The following is a 22,731-nucleotide window of genomic DNA, read 5'->3' on the forward strand; positions in this document are numbered from 1 at the left end:
TTCATCCTTGGGGAAAAATGCATTTTTTTCACTCTTTTACATTCTTTAAATACACTCTTGCCATTTACATGGCATGTGTATTTAAATACACAGACTCATGCACAAACAGGATGTATACACATGCATTAAATGGGGAGATGTCAGAGCGAGGGGGCTACCCACAGACATGCGCCCGAGCAGTTGGGTGTTTGGTGCCTTGTTCAAGGGCACCTCTCGAGCTACCAGTCCACACTCCATACTTGGTCTGGATGGGGACTTGAACCGGCAACCCTTTGGGCCCCAAGCCAAGACTGAACTACTGACAAAAAATGTTTATTTTTAATTACTTTTGAGTATTTTGTAATTGATATTTGGCAAAGCTAAAAAAAAAAAAAAGTAATTTGGAATCAGATATTTTATTGTTTTGAAAATACTTTCCTCATGATTTATAAAACACATAAAAACAAGACTAGGTCAAATCCTTGTATATGGCTGGACCGTTTATGAAACACTAAAGGGCTCTTAATTTGAAACAAGAAGCGGCGGCATTCGCTCAGTTGTAGACTCTTTCATTCCAGCTCCATAGCGCTGGACTGTCTGTTGCTGTCTGGCCAAAAACATCATGTAAATCTTTGTTAAAATGAAGAACAATACAGTGAGACACTCACACAGCAGAAAGGACCGGCTTTCTCTGGAGCTGCACCCATTGATCAGCTCCTTTTTGCCTAATTTAACATAATCCTCCCCTCTTCAGCTCTGCTCAAAGACTTTCGTTCCCATAAAACTGATGAAGGCTGTCGCCCACTATCGGGAACCAAGTTCTGCCAATAAAGATTGTTTGTAAAACATCCTATTTGCACCGGTAATTGGCCAAACCAATAAATAACTTTACCTCAATCAGTATATCTTGCAATACATCACTAAGCACAGCTTTACATGGAAAGTGCTACTACATTATTTTACACAGGACTTCATTTACCTACAAGAAAAATATACATTTCACCTAAAGTATCAGACCCGTATATAATCAGAGTTTATTCATACATGTGTTGATCAGTGACTCAACAGTGACTCAGTGGGTGATGCAGTTTCTAGTTTTTCTGCTGGAACAAAAGAACATAGAAGTAATGTTGTTGTTGCAGTCCTTAAAGCTGGGTTAATATTTTGTAGGTTTACTCAAAGTAATGCATAACAACAGTCTTTCAGAAATGTCTTTGTCACGAGTTCACCTTAAACCTGAAGAGCTTAATTTGTTTGATTAGTATTTTTAAATCTTAATTACAATCCTAATGGAGTCCTGAAGTGGTTTGAACGTGTTGAAGCTTCACTCTGGGAATTTAATTCTGTGTGTTATGTAAAAACCTTTTGGCCCTGGTTCACATTTCCCCTCCATGTGTCCTCAGGTCTGGCTCCAGCATTTGTGCCCAATCCTTACATCATCAGTGCGGCTCCACCAGGGACAGACCCCTACGCAGCCGGACTAGCAGCAGCAGCGACACTTGGTGAGACGTGTGTTTTGAAATGAATGCAGTTGAGAGGATTTAGAAACAGTCTCAATAATTCATATCCCACAGTGAAGAGAAGCATAAACACAGTTATCCTATCTGACCTGTATTTTGCGTATTTGTTTGAGTCTAGGTCCGGCAGTCATGCCTCCCCAGTACTACGGTGTGACCCCCTGGGGGGTCTACCCTGCCAACCTTTTCCAGCAGCAGGCGGCTGCAGCCAACAACTCGGCCAATCAGCAGGCGGCAAACCAGGGCCAGCAGAACCAACAGCAGGTCAGTGGGCTTCTGGCCAAAAAAAACGGCATGCTGATTGCCACCGGCTCAAGATGTTTCTGTCAAAATTTCCTTATGTGCCAGCTGAATTGTGCTTTCAGTCTTATTGCTGCTCAACTTGGATCCATAAGCAGAAAACTCTTCACAGCCTGTGTGGACTCTGAACATATCAGCGGGGAACGTTTCATCCTACTACTGTTTTATTTACTCCTGCTTCTTATAAACGCGTATGCTAATAAAAGGAATGTGGTCTAGCTATTTATTACATGCTACTATTTGTCTCTCTGTGTGTGGGCACATTGTTTTAGACATTAACCAGGACAGGATGTGGACATGAAAGAAAGTTATGTCTTCACTACACCACAGGCTCTCTGCTTTGGAACTGATTTTGGAGCACAATTTCTGTACTAATTTACATAATAACAATTTAAATACCTTTTTGTTTTTTTGTACTTTGTAAAGGTGATGCGTGCTGGAGGCAACCAGCGACCTTTGACCCCCAGCCAAGGTCAACAGGGTCAGCAAAATGACCAGCTGGTTGCAGCAGCAGCAGTCAACTCAGCTCTCGCCTTTGGGCAGGGGTTAGCAGCAGGCGTCCCTGGTGAGTATGACACAAAACTCCCAAAAAACCCAATTACATTGGTCCTTTTCTTTAATGTCTTTTTATTTGTGAATATTGTTTCAAAAAATACACATTTCTTTAATACAATACTTACAGTTATAAGGCCTGTGTAATTCAGATGTAGCAGAATTCGCAGTATAGTTGTTTCTTTTCTTTTCCCTACTCTTTTTTTTCTTTGTTTTTGTAAAAAGAGAAACAACATATGTAATACGCCCATATCTACTTAAGCTCACTTATATACACAAATACATGTGTACACATAAGCATCCACATATGCATGCATATCTGTTCATCTCAAGCTCTGTAAGTAAACTCAACTGTATACACTGAAACTGAGGGAGTGTACGATGCTACAGGTCCTATCGAAAAGAGGGGAGGAAGTTACATATAAAAGTCTGCTCGTAATGGTGCTATAAAGGCGATCTATTTATTCCAGATTTGATAGAATTCATTGTTTTGAATCATCAAAAAGAAAGGCTAGCTTCTCAATTTGAAATATTTCCAAAATTATTCTATACCAGTCTTCCAAAGTTGGTGGTACTGGGTGTAGCCACTTTCTAGTGATTGTTTTTTTGTTTTTGTTTTGTTTTTACTTGCCGCTGAAGTCGCCTGCAGCAACTCTGCAGCTTCCCTCCTCTGTTTCAGAAACACAACATGAGTCTTCAAGTTTCAGGGGTATTTGAGTCCCACACTGTGCTTCTAATTACATTTATTCTTACAGCACAATTTCCAGATATCTTCAGCTTAAATCGCGTGGGACTAGTATTACCTGTTACCTCTGGTAATTTGTAATAACTGCAGAGGTCATCTGATTATTATCCTGTGTAAATTTGTCATGTAAAAATTCCACTGAAAATGACCAAACATAATTCGCTAGAGGTTATGTGAAATCAGTCCCATGCAAATTGGCCTCTGTGTGACTTGGGGTCCTATTCTATTTTTTGTTTTCTCTGCACCTTGTTTCTGCCTCTCTCCCTGGTAGAGAATTATTGAAGCTGCAGTTGCATTTATAAATGAAAGTTTTGGGTAAGGAGGCTCTCACTACACAGCATGGAGACTCATTCACAGAAAGAGCAAACTGAAATCAATCAGAAAAATGAAATTCTGAAAGATGGTGGCACGGATAGCGTGTGGCTTTGTGGCTCTCTTTGTTTAACCCACATTTAAAAGACAAAAAGAAGGTTAACACTAAATCAGCACGCTTAACCCATCCAAATGCCTTGCACTTAACATGAACCGGGAGTCCCTGCAAATAGGACTTCAGTTATAAAACCTTTCGACCATTAAGAACTAAAATCACCCATAACCACCCATCGCTACATGAAAGAAAAGACATGCTAAAATCAATTTAGGTACACTCTGAATATTGCTTTGTTGCTGGCTCTTTCTCAGGCTATCCAGTCTTGGCCCCTGCAGCCTACTATGATCAGACAGGAGCCCTCGTGGTCAACACTGGAGCGAGGAGTGGCCCTGTCCGCCTCATGGCCCCTGCCTCCGTCATCATATCTCCCTCTGCAGCACAAGCAGGTAAGACAGCAATGCACTCAAAGCTCTGACCTGTGTGACTGCAGCAACAGGACAAAGAGGGATCTCATACACAAAACAACAGATTGTACATTGTGATCTTAAAAAACATCTTCTGAATGTCCCATTCATCCAGAATATGCAATTAAGAGATTATCAGACTGAACCTTCAAGTCTGGCCTTGGATTTTAAAAGGGAGTTCCCATGAGTCAGTGCTGTTCATGTCAATGTAGACACTAGTATCATATAAGGCTGAGCGAGGGGAAAATAATCTTTTTTTTTCAGGGGTCAACAGACCTGACAAAATTATTGGGGTCGATACTTTGCATTTTGCCGTTTATCTGCATCTCCATTTTTTTTTAACGATCTTGGATAAAATTAATTAAAGTGTAAAAGTTTCAGCATTGTAGAAATGTTTACTTTGTAAAACCTCAGGGAGCTATTTTTATTTATCATTTTTTTAATTAAAAATTTCACTTGACTATAAAAAGTTGCTGGGAACTTAAAGGCATTTAAACAAAGTTTTGTGTTGGAGTTTGTTATATTCCAAATTCTAAATATTGGAGGAACAATATTTGTTTCTATTGTAAATGCATATATGTTCCAAATATTGGTTATGGATCTCATTAACTACTAATATTGGGTATTGGTATCCTAATTACCTGATTTCTTTCTAGGTGCTTATTTTTGCCACTGACAGGCTCAGATTATTGTCATAAGTGTCTGATGACATTATGGTAATAATGCCTACTGAGATAGACCTTTTAGTTAAGGAGTAACATCATTTTTGTTTAACGACAAACGGCCCCAAAATAGCCTTTGCCAAACCCACCAGACTTCATTAACATGAAGAGTAATTTTTGTGCACAGAGAACCAGCATGTTTCACATCTAAGTGGGTGATTTAAGGGTTTATTTCAACCAAACCAGAGCTAATGATTGTTGTTACAGTGATAAGATGAACAAAGACACCTTATGTGAGTTTTATTTTGTTTCTGTAGATTTTAAATTAGGTGTCTTTTACAAGGATACCATTATTGTTTATTTAAGTGTAGTCTGGTGGGTTTGAACATAGTAATTTTGAGGCTGTCTCCAATCAATCCAAAAGGATCTTACTTTTCAACGAAAAGCTTTATCTCTGTGGAGATCATTTTCATAATGTCGTCAGATACTTCTGAAAATGTCAGTTGTAGAAAACAAGCACTTACAGTGAACATAAACTGACAGTGCGAATATGCCCTGAGTGGTTACATTGCACCCTTTTTCAACGCTCTCGCTCAATACTGGACCAATTTTAGAAATTGATGTTCCCATTAGTCAACTTGATATTAAAACATGGGGAAAAAAAGAGTCTAGCTTGACAAATACCAAACTTGCCCCTCAAGAATCTTTGCAGCACTTGGTCAAGTGAAATTAATTTAGTTTGAGTATTTACTGTTGATATGACTTTCTGATATGACTTTTGGAGTTTTTGGAACACTTTGTTTGGCCCAAAAGGGAAACCTGTGAAACCCCTTTGTCTGTGGTCTCTCCCTCCAGTTGCAGCAGCAGCAGCCTCCGCAGGTGGTGCCAACGGTGGTCTGGGCGGTGGAGCCAACGGTCCATTTCGTGCCATGACATCTCAGCAGCCTCAGCAGCAGGGTGGCCCTGGTGGTGCTCTGGGAGGAAGCTCCTTCTACGGATCCTCGTCCCTCAGCTCCTCCTCCCAAAGCTCCTCTCTTTTTTCACAAGGTTCTGGCCAGCCTGGACCAGGTTCTGCCTCTCTGGGCTTCAGCCAGCAAGCCTCGTCCTCCCTCGGCGCCACACTGGGGGCCACGCTGGGGGGCTTCGGCACTGCAGGTAGGAATGCGCCCTGCACGTTTTCAAGTGCACTGAAAAGCAGCTGTCAATGGTTAAAGAAAGAAAAGAACAGCAGAAAAACATTTCACTGCCCCTCCAGACACCATGATCTTATGTATATCTTTGTCTCCCTCTAGTGGCCAACTCGAGTGGTGGCAGCGGCTCCAGGCGGGACTCCCTGACAGGCAACAATGAGCTGTACAAACGCACGCCCTCCAGCCTCACTCCAATTGGGCACGGAGGCTTCTATAATGGCACCTTGGGCTTCAGTCCCTCCCCTGGCCCTGTGGGCATGCCCCTACCCAACCAGGGCCCCTCCCATTCCCTCACACCCCCCCCTTCCCTGTCCAATCACAGCTCCTCGTCCAACCTCAATCTTGGTAAGTGTCTTTCATCCAATTGTTTGAGAATACCAGTTTTATTTGTTGTGTTTTGTTTCACATTAATACTTCTTGAATAGCTACTTTGTGACCATGGAAACAGCGCTAGTGCTCGTTTGCCAAACACAAAGCCAGCGCTGTTTACATGCCAGGATATACCAGCTATGAGTATCATCAAGCATAATTTACTGCACCTGTCGGATGATTGGTCCCATTATGTTCAAAAACCCTAGCTGGGAATGTGCAGGACACAGCTGTGAGGACTCCACAGGCTTCACTGCAGCATTTATATGTACCAGATTCATAATCTTTGAGTAGTAAGCCTTAACAGGACATTTTTGTAGATTCCTCTGTGTATAGAGTTCTCACATTTACATTTATTTTGTAATATAAGATGTATGTGATGAAATGTTGACCAGGTTTCTTTTGAAACAGGCTTTAATTGGTATTGAGATGTTTTAAATTCAAAAATCTTTAAACTATTAAGAAATTGGAATTAGGATTGTATTGATACAAAGCAATTCATTGAAGGCTTGGTGTATTTCATGCAAAAATGTTGTCAAACTTGGACTGTGGCAGTGGTATGCCACATGCAGAGTGAAAAACACAAAGTTGCAATAATTTGGGTTATTTAAAAAAAAAAAAAGTCTTAAATCTAGCTTACTTTATGCGATAGCAACCTTGTTAATAATTCAAAGCTCTTTACATGGCTAATGAAAATAAATATTCCACTATATTCTTGTTTACATGCAGCTGTGCATACTCCGATTAATGTACCCTTACATGTTTTTTATAATGTCAAAATATGGAAAAGTGGAACGGCTAGAGCCTCTTGTGCCCTTTTGCTTGTAAGGCATCAAAAAAAAGGAAGGTTTTTTTCAAAGTTTTTCCATCGGTTGCAGACTTGTTTGACTGTTCAAACTCAGCCTCCCTCTTTCAATCCTTCAGCCACCTTCTTCAGAAGGTCAGCGTTACGATATTACGCACATATCCAAAATCCTGTTAATACATAAAGTCTTTCATTATGTGTAAAAGTCGATGTATTATTCCTTGCGACCAGAAATGGGGTTTTCTTTGGGCACGCCCCCCCCATCCTTGCAAACTGCTGGTTGGTTTGTGTTTGTGTTTGTGTACAGCCCATTCATGACAACACAAAAGCTGACTGTAAAGCAGGCGAGAGGCAGTTTATTGCAAACTGCAATAAAATCCCAAACTGAGACTATTGCATTTTCCAAATGCACTGTACACGTCCTAAGACTGCTCCTAAAACTTGAATTATATCAGCATATCCCACATCTTATTCGGAAAATGCTAAATTTAGAAAAAAAAGGCCTAATTCAGAATATCTAATCAAAAAATGTTGTTTGCACGATCAGAATCAAATTCTGAATTCTGTCATGTATGGAATAACATTGTACTATAAGTGTGCATGTAAATGTAGTGACTTACACGCTGCTTTTAAAATAGTTACTGAAAATGCCCTTTCAAACTCCAAATGAGCTGCTGTTCCAGTTAACAAGATTCTCCAAACTAAAAGACTCAAAAGTGACAGCTGTTTTTTGAGGCAGCGTGTTTTGAGGGATTAATTACCGACAGACTTTTATTGCTTCTTGTGTGTTTTCCATGATTGACAGTTGGCAGAGTGAAGTGTAATCCAAACACTTGAGTGTGATGAAGCAACAATCAAACAGACTGACAGAGCCAAGTTGAGGCTTCAGAATGACTGTTATAGATTACCTGGCTTTGGCAATTTCCAACTCTTTGGAGGTGTCACACTACACAAATATAAACTGCGGTAAATAGCAGCTTTTGAAGGGAGGAAACTGTGATATCCGAAACAAAACTGTGAACAGACACTCACTGAAATGTTTGTATTTAATGTCCCTCCACCATCAACAAATCTTCAGAAAAGTGTTTAGCTACCACGTGGGACAGACATTACTTGACAACTCATTTGACTTTTAAACACACGTTAGTTGACGCTCATACAAAGCAATCTAATGCAGGTAAATACATTATAAAAGTAATAACTCTTAGTCTAGTCCATCTTCATATTTGAGGCAGTGCTGCCATCCAGTGCTATGCTCCTGTGCTGCATAGCTGTAATGCAATTTTCATGATCCAAAACTTAAGTACTGCAGTGTCATCAATTTAAAAAAATAATCCATGTTAACCCATGCAAGTAATCATTGCAATGGAAATTCATTGCGAGAGAGAGAGTTTAATTTTCCCCCTGCTTTCAAAAATTGCCATGCAGCCTGACTTGGCTGACTTTAAGATATCCTTTAAGAAGTCCCCACCTTCCTTGATATTTGTATGTGTATATGGGAAGATTCAGTTTTTTAATAAATGTTTTGCATGTTCTTTTTTTATTCTTTTTTTCTGTCAGACCTTGTATTTCCGTAAGATTTCCTCTTACTCTAATCTAAGAGCTTTTCTTGAGTCTGAGCACTGTTCCCATGGTTAGGAAAAACCTGGAAAAATCATGGAATTCCACAGTCTCATTTTCCAGGTGTGGGAAAGGCATGGATAGAGTAAATTCTGTTAACCAGCCAGCTGGAATTATGTTGTGGGGCAAGAAAAATAATGTTGTAACAGTGATTTAACATGTAGGGTCTTGGATACCAAAGTTTCCATACCTATGCCTACATTTTCTGCATCTTTTAAATTGAGCTATTGACAAAGGCAGCCCAGGGCTTTCAGTTGTCAGAGCGTCAGTACACACTTTGATGTAGTTTCCCCAGCTCTGCAAGTATAGTATGGTAGTTTGAAGGTACGGAGCTTTTTTCTTTTTTCTTTTTTTTTCTTTTTTTTGGCTGTCACTTCCCCACTCTGGGATCTCTACTGCTTTGTGTTTATAGAAGACCTATAATAATAAAAGTAACATTTTAATTCAAGTGAACTATACAGTTCTGTTAGGTTTATACCTTGTGAATAGTCATGGAATTTTTTATTGAGAGTTTAGGAGAAAAATTTAGGAGAAGTTTTGATATTTTGTCCATTAAAATGTGTGGGAACCTGTACTTACAATCACTTCTGTATCATCTCTGACCCGACAGGAGGGCTGACCAACGGCAGCGGGCGTTTCATCTCTGCAGCTCCAGGAGCAGAGGCCAAGTATCGAAGCGCCGCCAGCTCAGGCTCCTCCCTCTTCTCACCTAGCAGTCAGCTGTTCCCGTCGTCACGGTTACGCTATGGCATGTCTGATGTGATGCCATCAGGGCGGAGCCGCCTGCTGGAGGACTTCAGGAACAACCGCTATCCCAACCTGCAGCTCAGAGACATTGCTGGCCACATCATGGAGTTCAGCCAGGACCAGCACGGCAGCAGGTACACACACACACGTGGTACACACACACGTGGTACACACACACGTGGTACACACACACGGTACACACACGCAGTATACACACGCAAATACCAGTTCAATCTTGAAAAACACAAGGCAACAACAAAACATCAGTGCCCTACAATCCCACTTTGATTACCAAGCTTTTTATCTCAGATGGAAAAATTGATGTAGGTCAACCAACCACCAAAATTTGATGGCTAAAGCCCCTGCTTACTGTGAGATAACCGTGATCATGTAGGTCACATGGATTAGGTCACACAGAGCCAAGAACGTTCAATAAAAGTCTTAGTTTTAACCTGTGTCAGACTTTTGAGTTTAAGTTTGACATGGCAGGGATCCCGTTAATATTTGTACACCCAGATCTTAAGCAAGAAGTTTCACTTTAATAATTACCTTTAATTATTATCTAACTGACTTCCTCCACAGCCACAGAAGACATTATAAAGCTGTTTTTACATGCCTAGTTAGACTAACTATAGCCAAGAAACTGATGTTCAAGTCTAAAACTGGTGGAGGACCCTTTTAAATTTCTGAGAATGTCAACATTGTGATGCAGGCTGTCTTTGATCACCAAATTTTTGCACTGGACATCAGTGAATGTGTCTCAGTGTGATCTAGGACCACTGTTTTCGCTCGAGAAATAAAGATTTCACTCACATCACACTTGCATTTCTCTCACAATGTGTCAACGTTCGTCTGGGTCAGCCCAACATCTCAAAGTGTTTTCGGGGCCTTAAGGCAGTTTTGGAAAACAACCCGGTCAAGTTCACAGTTGAGTCCTGGATCAAAGCTCATGTTTCTTTTTATGTTCAACACAGACTGTGAAACTGTGACTGTGAATTTGCTTATATTTCAGAGTACTAGCCCCCAGACTATATATGTTTGTGACCGTGCTGTTACATTCTGGTTCATACGTTCTGAAGGGATTATACAAGGTGCTTGAAGTAGTTAAATTTGAATCCTAGAAATTTAAGTCCTGGAAACCTTGGAAATCAGACATTTTTTAACTTGGTCCTTAGAAAAAGTACATGAATGCAATTGGGAAGAGAACAGAACGATTAATGTTGTGAAATGCGGCAGACAAATGTTTTAAACTTGTTTGTCCTTTTGCAGTAACATGCTTGAACAATTTATCCAGTTATCATTAATAAGTTAATTCTGGTTCCTAGTAGCATCTTTGCTTCATATATGAATTTACACAATTCTCTTGAAATAGAAGGTGGTGGAAAAAAAAGTTTCATCCTTGAAAATGTACCTCGGAGTCTCTGAATAGAAATACTAATTTAATGCAGAAAAAGTGACAGACATTTCAGACGCTGCCTCTTTTCACAGACAGTGTAGTGTGTGTTATTTTGCCTTTTTAGGCTGTAAATTCTCAAGTAGGGCCTTAACAGTTCATTTATTTGTACAAATCCTCACAGTACGGGGGTCATGTTTTGGTGCATGCAGGATACGCAATATGTAGATTGATGAACATAATGTTGAACGAGTTCCGCTTGCTAAATTTTAGCCGTACACTGTTTAAAAATGTGCTGAGGTTAGCAAAACAAGTTGATTGGAGTGCAGGTCAGTCGCACTATAGCGAGTGCAAATTAAATGCTGGATCTGGAAGACCCTCCTCTGGGTTCCCAGCAAACTGCAGCTGTGCTGGAGAGAGAGATGTGTGCATCAAGAACAGAATGGCAGCGTTAAGGGATGCAAATGGAGACGCATCCAACATTCGAAGGTGTCATCTTTATGTGGCAAGTTCGGCATTACGTTTATAATGAAAATAGTTTACCAAAGTTACCTGTGCACAAAATGTTACCTCTGTCTTTGAGTAAGTTTACATGCTAGAAAAAAATGTTGTGTTCTCCTGACTAAAACTGGACTTTTAAAATACATGTGAACTCGTCAGTCTGACTGAAATCTTATCAAGTCGAATCCCTCGAGTCAGACTTAAACACCTAGATCATGCAGTTGGGGGTCAATTTACTCTTTCGTGCGTATACACCTCAACTGGAGCTAAAGTAGGCGTTCTGCGCATGCTCCACGGTCCCTGGGCTGGGCTTTGACCTGGAAGTTGAACAGTGTAAATTCGTAGAAGAAAGACAGGAAAAGAAAAAGACGACGACAAAGGTAAAAAATGAAATGGAGAATGAAATGTATAGCGCCAAAAGTTATCTGTGTTTTCAGTGTTGGACATGCAACCCGTTTGCCGCTTGCAGACTAGTTTGGTTTGTGATGTCATAGGTCAACCCAAAGAGGGTCCAATAGCAACTCGTTAAAAGGGGACACGACACCACCTCGTGTGGTGGAGTCGGACATATTTCCGTCAAACAGTCTCTTCCCTGGTGCTTGAATACTGGGACAGTAGTCCAATTAAATGAATAATCTAATCTAATCGAGCTATAACTCGACTTAACTGTGCATGTACACGTACTGTTTGACACTTCAAAACAAAAAGAAACATATCCTTACGCATTTGCGTTTGTTTCCACTGCACTGAACTCACATCGAACCATCTTTTTTATATACCATTACACCCCTATCCTTCAATATTTGCTTGATTAACAGAACAGACAGTATCATTGACATGTTAACATGTCTACCTCTTTATGTGATACACTCAGAAATGGGCGGGGGGTCCTAAATTCTGGGTTGAACCAGCCGTGTAGCAGATGAACTTTTAAACCAAAATGATCTATTAATACACCATGACGTCCAGTCTGCACATTCCAGACGTCTTCTTTCCTCCGTCTCTTCAACATCACGGTCCTTTTTATCTCTGCTCTCTACCTGGCATCCATCACTTCAACTCGCAGGCTGCGTCGTTCTTCTCCTCGTCTTTTCTCCGCTCTGAATTTCATCTCCTTTTGTCTTTCTGTTCCCTCAGGTTAAAGATATAGGAGTATCTCTCTCTCTCTCTCTTTGTACATCTGTTTCACTTTATTGCTCTGTCGCTGTCTGATGTGTTTATTTGTCCTTGTCTTCAAGTTCATCCAGACTTTGTGAATCCACTTTATATACTAAGTAGGTTTTAGGAGAACAGGCTATGTAATTTCTCATGAGGCTTTTGTACATTGCAAAAGCCACAGAAACAAAATTGAAGAACATCAAAACAAGAGCTACCTGTAGTTAATATAATGCTTATCCTCTCTGTCTCCAACAGGTTTATCCAGTTGAAATTGGAGCGAGCCAGTTCAGCGGAGCGCCAGCTTGTCTTCAGTGAGATACTGCAGGCGGCCTACCAGCTCATGGTGGATGTCTTTGGGAATTACGTCATTCAGAAGTTCTTTGAGGTGTGTATGAACAGTAGGGCCATTATCAAGGTGCAACTGGGACATCTCAGTCAGTTATTCTGAGAGCCAGAGAAAATAATCAAATTAATATTGCGATCTTTTAAATGGTTTTTAATCAATTTTTGAATGCCTTAAGATGTAAGTCAAATGCAGCTACTTGCATTGCAACTCAGATTCAGCCCACCAAGGGTAAACTCCCCCGACAGATCAAAAGCCTCTCAGTCGCTGCCGTTGCACAGATTAGATCCAACCCTCTGCGATTCCCCCTGAGTTTGTGCCGGCTGAATTCAAGTTGCTTCAGCCTCTACTGAAGGTCTGTCTCAGGTGCTTCAGTGCACTCTCCTCCCAGAGAATCGTCTTCTTGCAGACAGTGAGGCAGAGGGAGTTCACAAATGCAAGTTCCATCAGAAAACTTAGAAACGTGCTGAGGATAGCACAATAATTGACTTCATGGATGCTGCTGTTACACAGATTAAATCCAGCCCTCTATGAACACTGGCGCCAAGGTTTGTGCCAGCTAGATTTGAGGTTTGCGCCAGCTGAATTCAATACTGTAGGTCCTTCTCCGAAGCATCCTCCCACTCTCCTCATAATTAGTCTCATAGTGGAAAGTAGTGAGGTGGAGGGAGCATGGGGTGCAAGAGTGAGCTGATTCTTCTCCCAGTTGAGCTCTGATAGACAGATCAATAGACAGAGAGAGCAACAGGCTCGGCAGATCAATTCAAGGCATGCAGCTTTACAATAGAATAAGATTTTAATCATTTTAAAAACAAAATAAAAAAAAAAATAAAAATCAATAAGCCACAGTCAATATTGATTTGTGGCAGCTGCCACAAATAAATCAGTGTATGGGAGACACTGCAGGGACAGCTACATGTAGCACAGAAGGTTCACTGCAAAATGTGTATGATTATAATTCATTCTATTGTCCATGTAATATGCAGTTAAGTTAGGAGCGAAAGCGTATTGAATATAGCACCTTTTACAAAGCAAGTTGTCAAAGTTCTCACTGGAATAAAATTGTTAAGGCAAGACCGTAAATGATTTACCATTTTCTATGCAGTATATGATGCTGCTAAAAAAAAAGGCCAAAAGACTGACATGAGATGTGCATTGTTGTTCGGAAACATATGATAATACAGTTTCTAGAAGTATATGATTCAATTTTTCCTCATGGCTTATAGTTGATTTTTTGTTTTTTAAAAAAAAAAAAAAAAGCAATACTTAGGTGATCGCATTGCATATGGAATCTGCACCCCAGTATTATGATAGTATTGAACTGGGAGGTCAGCATATCGTCCCAGCCCTCATGATTCTGCACTGCATCTGATATTTATGTGCTTTCGGTCCTGTGTGGTGGTGTAATGTAGGTGCTATTGTGTCATGTATTATCAAATGGATTAAAGGATTTACAGGCTTATTTTTTTGTGTGTGTGTGTGTGCGTGTGTTTATTTTAGTTCGGCAGCCTGGACCAGAAGTTGGCTCTGGCAGAGAGGATCCGAGGTCATGTGCTGTCTCTGGCGCTGCAGATGTACGGCTGCAGGGTCATTCAGAAAGCTCTGGAGTTCATCCCCTCTGATCAGCAGGTCATTGTAAGTACACCGGTTCTCTATGCACCATGTGAAAGAATAAACAATGGAGACAGACGGTACCTTTGTACTAAAACAACCTTAATTAAACCTTTCCTGCCATAACCCTGCTGTGATGTTGGCTTGTTACTTCAGGGGGAAAAAAAGCTCAATATCCTTTGAAGTGTCCCAATTTAAAAGCATATCTGCAATCCATGTGCTCGTAATTCAGTCCTGAATGAGGGTTCATTGCTCACAGATCACTAATTTCTGTTTACATAGCAAAATACTGCATCGATAAAGAGGTGCGCTTCTCAAGCTGAAATGGCATTTTTCATCTGCATTGTGGGTTTTATGTTGGAGCTGCCTGGTGCAGCAGCAGGTTCCTTGCAGGCACTCTGTCATCAACGATGAATGAGGCTAATGATACCACAGTTTATATGCAAATGTTGAACTGCAGGTGTTAAGATAAATGTAGCTGAATATCTACAGGAAATTATTGTGCTTAAATTCAGCAGTTTCGGGGAAAGGTGTCGGTGTGAGTGAGTGAGTGAGAAAGAGTCAGAGAGAGAGGTATCCATCTCTCCTTAATGGACCTCAATAGATTTCTCCAGGGCAACTGTTCAAAGCCCAGTGTTATTTGTTGGGCTGTAAGCCACTGTGAAAAATGAAGGAGAGTTTGGAAAATGCTCTCAGGCAGTATTTGATTTCTCACAAACAATTACATGTCCCTCTTGCTCTGCTCTCCCTCCTCTGCCTCTGTCCTCCTCCCTGCAGAGCGAGATGGTGCGGGAGCTGGACGGCCATGTGCTAAAGTGCGTGAAGGACCAGAACGGTAACCACGTGGTGCAGAAGTGTATCGAGTGTGTCCAGCCTCACGCGCTGCACTTCATCATTGACGCCTTTAAGGGACAGGTGGGTCCCCTCTGCGAGCGCACACTCTCAAAATATTTCCACATTCAATCACCGAAGCCTGCCGGTGCTTGGCTGACATCAACACGCATACGTTCACTTGAGCACACACACTCTCCACTCTCACTGTCGTTGCCTTGAGGCAGCAAGCATATTGTCACCGCCAAAGTACATAGGCACACGAACTGAGTCCTTTTCCGGGGACAGGGTACGTTGCCATGGCAACAGAAACCTCAGCCCAGTGGCAACAGCCATCTTCTATCCACCAGCTAAATGTTACATTAGCATAAAGTGTTAAAAGAGATTTTGTGCGTCCATGCATGCTGCTTTTTGTTCGATACTAATGAAAGGTTTCAGTTTTGAGGAGTCACTCAGAAATCTCAGTGATGTGCGAGTGTTTCACATTTCATTTCACATTTGCATGTTGCGTAACGGCATGTTTTCTACACGACTGTGATTTGTTTGTGTAGCTGAGAGCACGTCAGGAATTCGCCTTCACCTTCCCTGCAGGGGTGGGCAGGGTGTGTGAAAGTATGCTGTGATCACTTGGTGCTGTAATCCAACAGACTCTCTGTGCATTTTTAAGTGGAAAACAGTTTGAACAAGGGTAAATTACTGTCGTGTTCAACTCACTGAGCTCCAGGAGCACTTGGTGTATGTGTTGAATAAGTAAACATGTGTAATTATGTGCATCTCTCAGGTCTTCGCCCTCTCCACTCACCCTTATGGCTGCCGAGTCATCCAGCGCATTCTCGAACACTGCCTTCCTGAACAGACGCTGCCTATACTGGAGGAGCTCCATCAACACACAGAGCAGCTGGTGCAGGTAATGACACACACAAACCAGCGCTCGCTGCTGTCTTTCTCTTTCCACCAGTTATGGTTGTTTTTTGTTTTTTTCCCCCGGATAGTGACACTGTAAGTGTGCTTAAATAAAGCATCTCTCTCAATCCAGGGTTTTGAAGCGGGCTGCGTGTTTGATGTGACGTCAGAAGCACCAGCTGGTGTCCTCACGTTTTACTTAATGTGTCTCTGTGGTTTGTTTTATTTAGGACCAGTACGGAAACTATGTTATCCAGCACGTTTTGGAGCACGGCCGAGCTGAGGATAAGAGCAAGATAGTGGCTGAGATCAGAGGCAACGTACTGGGGCTCAGCCAGCACAAGTTTGCCAGGTAAACACACAAACACAAGGTTTCGGTCTTATCTTCCCTCCTTCTCTAAAGCCGGTTTGTCTTTCGTTTCTCTACAATTGCAGCCAGGCTTGTTTCTTTCTCTTTTTTTTTTTTAAAAAAAATGTACCTCACACTCACCACTCCCTTTCCTTGTCTAGTAATGTGGTGGAGAAGTGTGTGACCCACGCGTCACGGGCAGAACGGGCAGTGCTGATAGACGAGGTGTGCAGCCTGACTGAGGGCCCCCACAGTGCCTTATACACCATGATGAAGGACCAGTACGCCAACTACGTGGTGCAGAAGATGATCGACGTGGCCGAGCCCACCCAGCGCAAGATCGTAATGCACAAGGTAGGTGGAAAGAAGAATGTCCCGGTATTTTAATGGCCGACCCATTTAAGCTTGTTTTTTCCTTTTTAAATTCATCTGATTGAACAACGCCGTCCACGATGAATTAAGTAGAGGACAATCTCCTCTCGCTCTTTCCCTCATGCATTGGTTTCGTTCTCCTACCGCGGCCAATTCAGAAGCGCCTTGAAGTGCTGGTGGTGTGTCCAATTCTGTTCCCTGGTAGTACAGTGTTTCTGTCCTGTTAAAATGATGCCACCTCCGGCTCACCTGGTAGTGTGTGTGCCCAGCGTAGGCTGAGGTCTTTGCAGCAGCCCAGGCTCAATTCCAACCGGTGGTCCTTTGCCGAGTGTCATCCCCTCCTCTGTCTCCCCACTTTTCTGTGTCTTTCCAACTGTACGATAATTAAGGCAAACAGCCCTAAAAATAAACAGTAATATAAATAAAAACATGCTTCCCTCAGGGCCCCCCTCCCTGGTTGGCGTCAGGAATGAGGTTCACCAGCTTGAGATCTGCAGTGATAGTTTTGATGGTCTTTTTTTCTCTTTGAGCTGCAAGCGAATCTGGCAAGAAAGACACTGATAATCTGTTATAAAGGATATGATTGACATAAATGATCTAAATATGATGAATGATAAAATATCCAAAGCTTTCCAGACTTTTTGATGTTCCTGCATTTCCCCCTACTGTCCTCTTGGAGTCCAGTTCCCAACAGTTTGCACCCCCCAAATGATGATATTTCAAAATCTGCTCATTCACTAAATTTATTAGAAACAGCCGAGCATCACTGCTGTTTGTGACTGTTCTTTGTAGATTGCGTCAGCCTACTTCTTCCACACATTTGTCAGTTGCATCTACACAGAGCAAGAGAGAAAAGCAGAAACACACACACACAAGCAGACAGAGAGACAGGGACAAGATACAGATTAGCTCGACGTGTGATGAGGCAAAAAGCATAAAAATGTCATGAAATTAATGTGGTTGGTACATTACATTACACACATTTGTATTTTCAACATGTAGTAGACCAGATTTGAAAACCACAAACAATTATCACAATTATCTTTGATTAGAGTTCTTTGACTTGTTTCAGCACTAAATACAGTATCAACCTCTTGACTTAAAAAAAAAAAAAACCTTAAGGGGATTAAAAACAGAGCATGTGTCTTGTCAACCATCAGCCCTACCCTTTACTTACCTGCCCATCAATAAATCTTATTCAGGTCACTGGTGTCAGTGGTTCCCCAGGCAACGACACAGAAGCTGACATAAGCACAAGTAAACATTGATTTCCAGATAAATGGGTGTTATGTGCTCTGTTGTTGTGCTCTTGCAAAAACGGCTGCACAAATGAAGGGGTAACCAAACCAAAAAGGCTGAGTTTGAAAGTAGGGCTGCACGATTATAGCCAAAATCATAATCAAGGTTATTTGATCAATATTGAGATCATGAGTAATTCTTATGATTTTTCACTGTTTTTGGGGAGAAATTATTTCATTGCTACTTAATATTTAAATAGCAAAGCGCTACTTTCACTTCTATGATGTGCTACATTTCTGATAATGTACAAATCATTGCATCAGAATAAGACTTAATGTCGTGAATTTTAATTTTGTCTGCATTTTAGTGTAGTCTATTTTATGATCTTTTTTCGTTAAAAAAAAGTCTAAAATAGACTATGTATTTTTGAGTACCTTGAAAAGCACTTTATAAATAAAATTTATTGTTAATATTATTATTATTATTATTATCATTATTAAAACAAGGTTCTTCACTGGAATTCAGTGCGTCTTCCATGGATACTTATCTGCCACATACATTTGTATACAGTGGTCATGGTACTGTGACGTGCTTCACTAGGTTTTTTTTGTTATGTTTTCAGATGGTTTTAAAGTTTCTTGTGTTGCTTTGCCAGTGTCGACTCATCTTTTGCACTCTTTGCATAGAAATTGTTCTCTCCAATGTCCAAACAACAAATGATGACGACGGATGATTTTCATTCACATTTACATTCAGTAAAGTTCTTCACAGGCTGCTGCTGCAGTACGTGAATAGCAGCATGACAGCTCTCCAAAAGTGGAGGGTGCTGGTAATTTTAAGCTTTCAGTGAGCGGCGCATACAGTTTAAATGCCAGTTTCTCAGTCGATTTGTGGTCATTTTATCGTGGGAAAACAAAATTGTGTTTGGTGTTCAGTTAATTGTGCAGCCCCAGTTGAAAGTGCACAGTGCACATTTCTCATATCGTGTGTGTGTGTTTTTTCGTCTGTGTACAGATCCGGCCTCACATTTCCACTCTAAGGAAGTACACGTATGGAAAACACATCCTGGCCAAGCTGGAGAAGTACTACATGAAGAACGGCGTTGACCTGGGTCCTCTCTGCGGCCCTCCCAATGGCATCATGTAAACTGTCTCCCCCTCCCCTCCAGCCTGAAATCATGTCTACCACCTCCCTCCCCCCTCCCTCCCTTCACCTCACCCTCCTTCAAGCTGTCATGTCTGCCAGCCCCACCCTCCCTTCCCTGTCTGACCCTTCAGAGGGCGTCATGCCCACTTTCCCCCTCCAAATCATGCTCACAGAAGACGTCGAGCACCCCTCGTACCCTTGTTTCCATGACAACCCTTCGGGAGGAGCCTGTTGCTACAGGCAGCCTTAGTTTTTTGTCAGATTTTGTTCCCCCTCCCCCACCCGATCCCAGGCCCACTGAACTGGGGGAGGGAGGGAGGGCAGGGAGTGGAGAGGGAGGTGAGACCTGGTCTGCTCATCACTCCACTCCCTCTTTTTTTTCTTTCGTTTCTTCTTTTCTGATAAACTCAAAAATCATTTCACTTTTTGCTACTGCTGCACACACAATCCTTGTGTCCCCTCCTCCCCCCTCCCTAGCTATTTACCACTATGAGATGGAACGAGTATTTAATTTGTCAGACGTCACAGAATCATAGACGAATACATGCACACACACACACACACACACACAACAAACACACAAACACACACGCCATCAGCTAACCAGCAGACAGATCATTTAGCATGGGAGATTCGTTTTCTGGTCTTGCTTCTATAAATATAACGTGTATACTTGGTGTAGACCTTTGCATATATATATAAATATATATATAAAACTTTGTAGTTTTTCTGGTTTTTGATGTTGAATCTGTATCTATAATGTATCCTAGTAGTGACCACATACTTCTGACTGTATAATTGTACATTTGTAAACCCTTGTAATGTAAAAGTGCTTTACCACCCTTTTTGGTATGATAAGAAAAAAAGAAAAAAGCTCACTCTGGAAAAAAAAAAATCTTAGAAAAAAAACCCTGTGCATTTCAGTGTATATTCTCACCTCCTTGGTTGTGACATATGAGTTGTTGTATATTGTAAATTGTAATATCAAATTTTTGTTTTGAAAAGCCCTTTCTATACAGCGTAGTACTTGTACAAAGATTCGCCACGCTTGGTTTTATCTTTATCTTGTCACTGCTTAACTTAAGACGTCGATCTCCCACTGACTCCCAATTGGACACGTTTTGTTAGACTTAGTGGTGTCTTCTGGTTTATGTTGAAGGTTTTTTGTTTTTGACCTTTTTTTAAGATCTTTTTATAGGAATGCTTTACCCCATGAAATGTGTCATGTGTATGCTGGCCGGGTGGGAGAAATAACTTTTACTCATTTAACCCCAAACCCCTCAATTACCCATGACTGTTTTCAAAGGGGTAAACCCATGGATTGTACAGAGGAGATTCTTGTGTTTTTTGGCATTTCTCTAGTGCTGTAAGTGCTGTATCATACTGTCCATGTCCTTTTGGGTGAGAGAGGCAGCCCGCCACAGCGCGGTGTACATTTGGAGCAGCCTTGTGTATATTTACTACGAGCACACCTGTAACCATATGTGTATAGTTAACAGAACCTGTGTATGCTTATTGCCTGGGCAACTATTTTTTGTAACTCCTGTTGTAGATTGTCTCTAAACAATTGTGTGATCTTTATTTTGAAACCAAACTGAACAAAAAAACTTTGAAAATTTAACCGTCTCAAGTGTGCTTCATTCGGTGTTATCACACTGCAAAAAAACCCCACTAACACCCGTTAATATCTGGCGTATGTAATAGGAAAAGTTACAGTCAGCATTCACACCCGCATCAGATGACAATGCAATAGTCAGGTATCGGCTCCTGCTCTGATTGGCAGTGATGGAAACCTAACACATGGGTGAAAAATGCTAATTTTACCCGCCTTACCGATGAATTGCTGTGATGGCGCTGCCACAAAATACTGTCCATTTCTGCCCAAGCAGCACTAAAACATCAATCAAAATTAGTTAGCACTGAGTTTGAAAGAGACTGAAAAAGTAAAAAAACTACATAACCATGGTGCTATTTTCACTGGCCTACAAGTTGCTTTCCATTATTTACCAACCATGTTTTCTGGCCTGACTGCGACGCTGAATGTGACCCACCAAAAAAACAACATACACAGAAAGTAGACAGTAGAGTAGAGTAGAGCAGTGTACACAGTTCTGCTCTGCTGCTAATGGGAAATGAGTCTTAGCCTTGCGTGATGTCCTGTTTAAAAAAAAAAACTGCGTGCATGCATTAATTTTTGGTAGAAAAGGGGTATCAGTGGTGAAGCAAGTATTATGGACTTTTACTTAAATAAGATTACTAATACTATAAAAACACTTTTACTTGTAAAAGTTTTGCATTGAATTTTCTATGTGGAAGTATGCAAGCAACATCAGAAAAATGTGCTAAGGTTTTGAAAGTAACTATTCAATGCAGAGAAATTTAAATTCCTTTCATAAATCAAATAATTAAAAGGGAAAAAAGCATATGCATACTAACATTCCTCCACTCGATACAGTTACACAGGGTGAAGGGACGGAGCCGACAGACTGATGTTTTTCTGTCATCAGCTCACATCCTACCGTCAATCTGGTGGGGCGTATTGCGTCTTTAACAACTTATTACCAGGTTGTCACGCTGTAGGCTCTGTGTGTGTGTTTGTGTGTGTGTGTGTGAGTGAGAGAGAGAGAGAGAGGACTGGAGGTTCAATCTCCAGCCTGTAAGGTGCACACTCCCTTAACTGCCAGATAACGGCAGTCTTGTTGTCTGTGTAAATGTGATATAAAAAAAGGAATCAGAATCTGTGCCATACTTTCTGTTCCAGTCATCTGAATGAACATGTCCGCAGTGATAAGACCGACTACACACAGCATGAGTCAGAGAGGGTGCCGGGAGCCTGCTCCAGTTTCTTCAGAAATGTGACTGATTAATAAGGCTGGCATCTTAGCACGGCAAACAGCATTTAGAGTTGCAGTATAATAATTAGACTTTAGACGTTACGTGTTCGCAAAACAGATTATCAGACTACACGGCAGAGTGGGGCAGGGACACACACCATCCCTTTTGCAGTCTTTCAACTGTGTCTTCTAAGGAGATGTGAGGACAAAATAATCCTGCCCTTACTTGTTCAGCTTTTGTTTGTAGTATAAGTGGAAACAGGCAGGATGTTACTTTGACAAACAAGTCAGGCTGGGTGTGATGTTGGTGGCAGTAATCCCACGGCTTTGTAAATTTCTTAAAGCGGATCATAATAAACCCTGAGGGAGTGAGGCTGCATTACCTGCAGTGATTTTAAACCACCTGAAAGGTTCTCTAAGCTCAGGCTGGTTAGGTCTACGTATATACTCTTCACATGAGTGATCGGATAGCTTTAGGGGGCCTTATGTGACCCCAGGGCCCCCATTTAACAATCACTGGCCTATGGGCTGTTGTTTTAATGGGCGAATAGCAACCCTGCACTGATAAATTGATCTTACTTAAAATAATCTTGGAAACCGATGTCTTAAAAAAGGAAAGTAAATTAAACTATTAGTCTTGAATCATGTTTACGTTATATATACTTGTTAAGATTATTTAAAATTTAGCTGTATTCACTTAATTTTATGAAGTTGTTGTCACTTAAAAATGA

General features: G+C 41.2%; 1 protein-coding gene across 2 annotated transcripts in view; it reads left to right on the plus strand.

Annotated features, from left to right (window-relative positions):
- Window positions 1-20,787, plus strand: part of pum1 (pumilio RNA-binding family member 1) — a 37,041-nt gene extending 16,254 nt beyond the window's left edge. For both annotated transcript variants that reach the window (XM_042506102.2, XM_042506103.2), the window contains exons 10-23: window positions 1,383-1,481; window positions 1,618-1,760; window positions 2,223-2,361; window positions 3,775-3,909; window positions 5,445-5,744; window positions 5,882-6,124; window positions 9,184-9,454; window positions 12,628-12,757; window positions 14,216-14,350; window positions 15,104-15,241; window positions 15,939-16,064; window positions 16,291-16,412; window positions 16,571-16,763; window positions 19,035-20,787. In XM_042506102.2, coding sequence (XP_042362036.1) covers window positions 1,383-1,481; window positions 1,618-1,760; window positions 2,223-2,361; window positions 3,775-3,909; window positions 5,445-5,744; window positions 5,882-6,124; window positions 9,184-9,454; window positions 12,628-12,757; window positions 14,216-14,350; window positions 15,104-15,241; window positions 15,939-16,064; window positions 16,291-16,412; window positions 16,571-16,763; window positions 19,035-19,166 — 2,306 coding nt within the window. In that variant the 3' untranslated portion in view covers window positions 19,167-20,787. The remainder of the gene's footprint in view (window positions 1-1,382; window positions 1,482-1,617; window positions 1,761-2,222; window positions 2,362-3,774; window positions 3,910-5,444; window positions 5,745-5,881; window positions 6,125-9,183; window positions 9,455-12,627; window positions 12,758-14,215; window positions 14,351-15,103; window positions 15,242-15,938; window positions 16,065-16,290; window positions 16,413-16,570; window positions 16,764-19,034) is intronic.
- Window positions 20,788-22,731: the final 1,944 nt, after the last annotated feature.

Source organism: Plectropomus leopardus, chromosome 17 (genome assembly GCF_026936395.1).
Source record: "Plectropomus leopardus strain MGB_pleo_1.0 chromosome 17, ASM2693639v1, whole genome shotgun sequence".
NCBI classification, from domain to species: Eukaryota; Metazoa; Chordata; class Actinopteri; order Perciformes; family Serranidae; genus Plectropomus; species Plectropomus leopardus.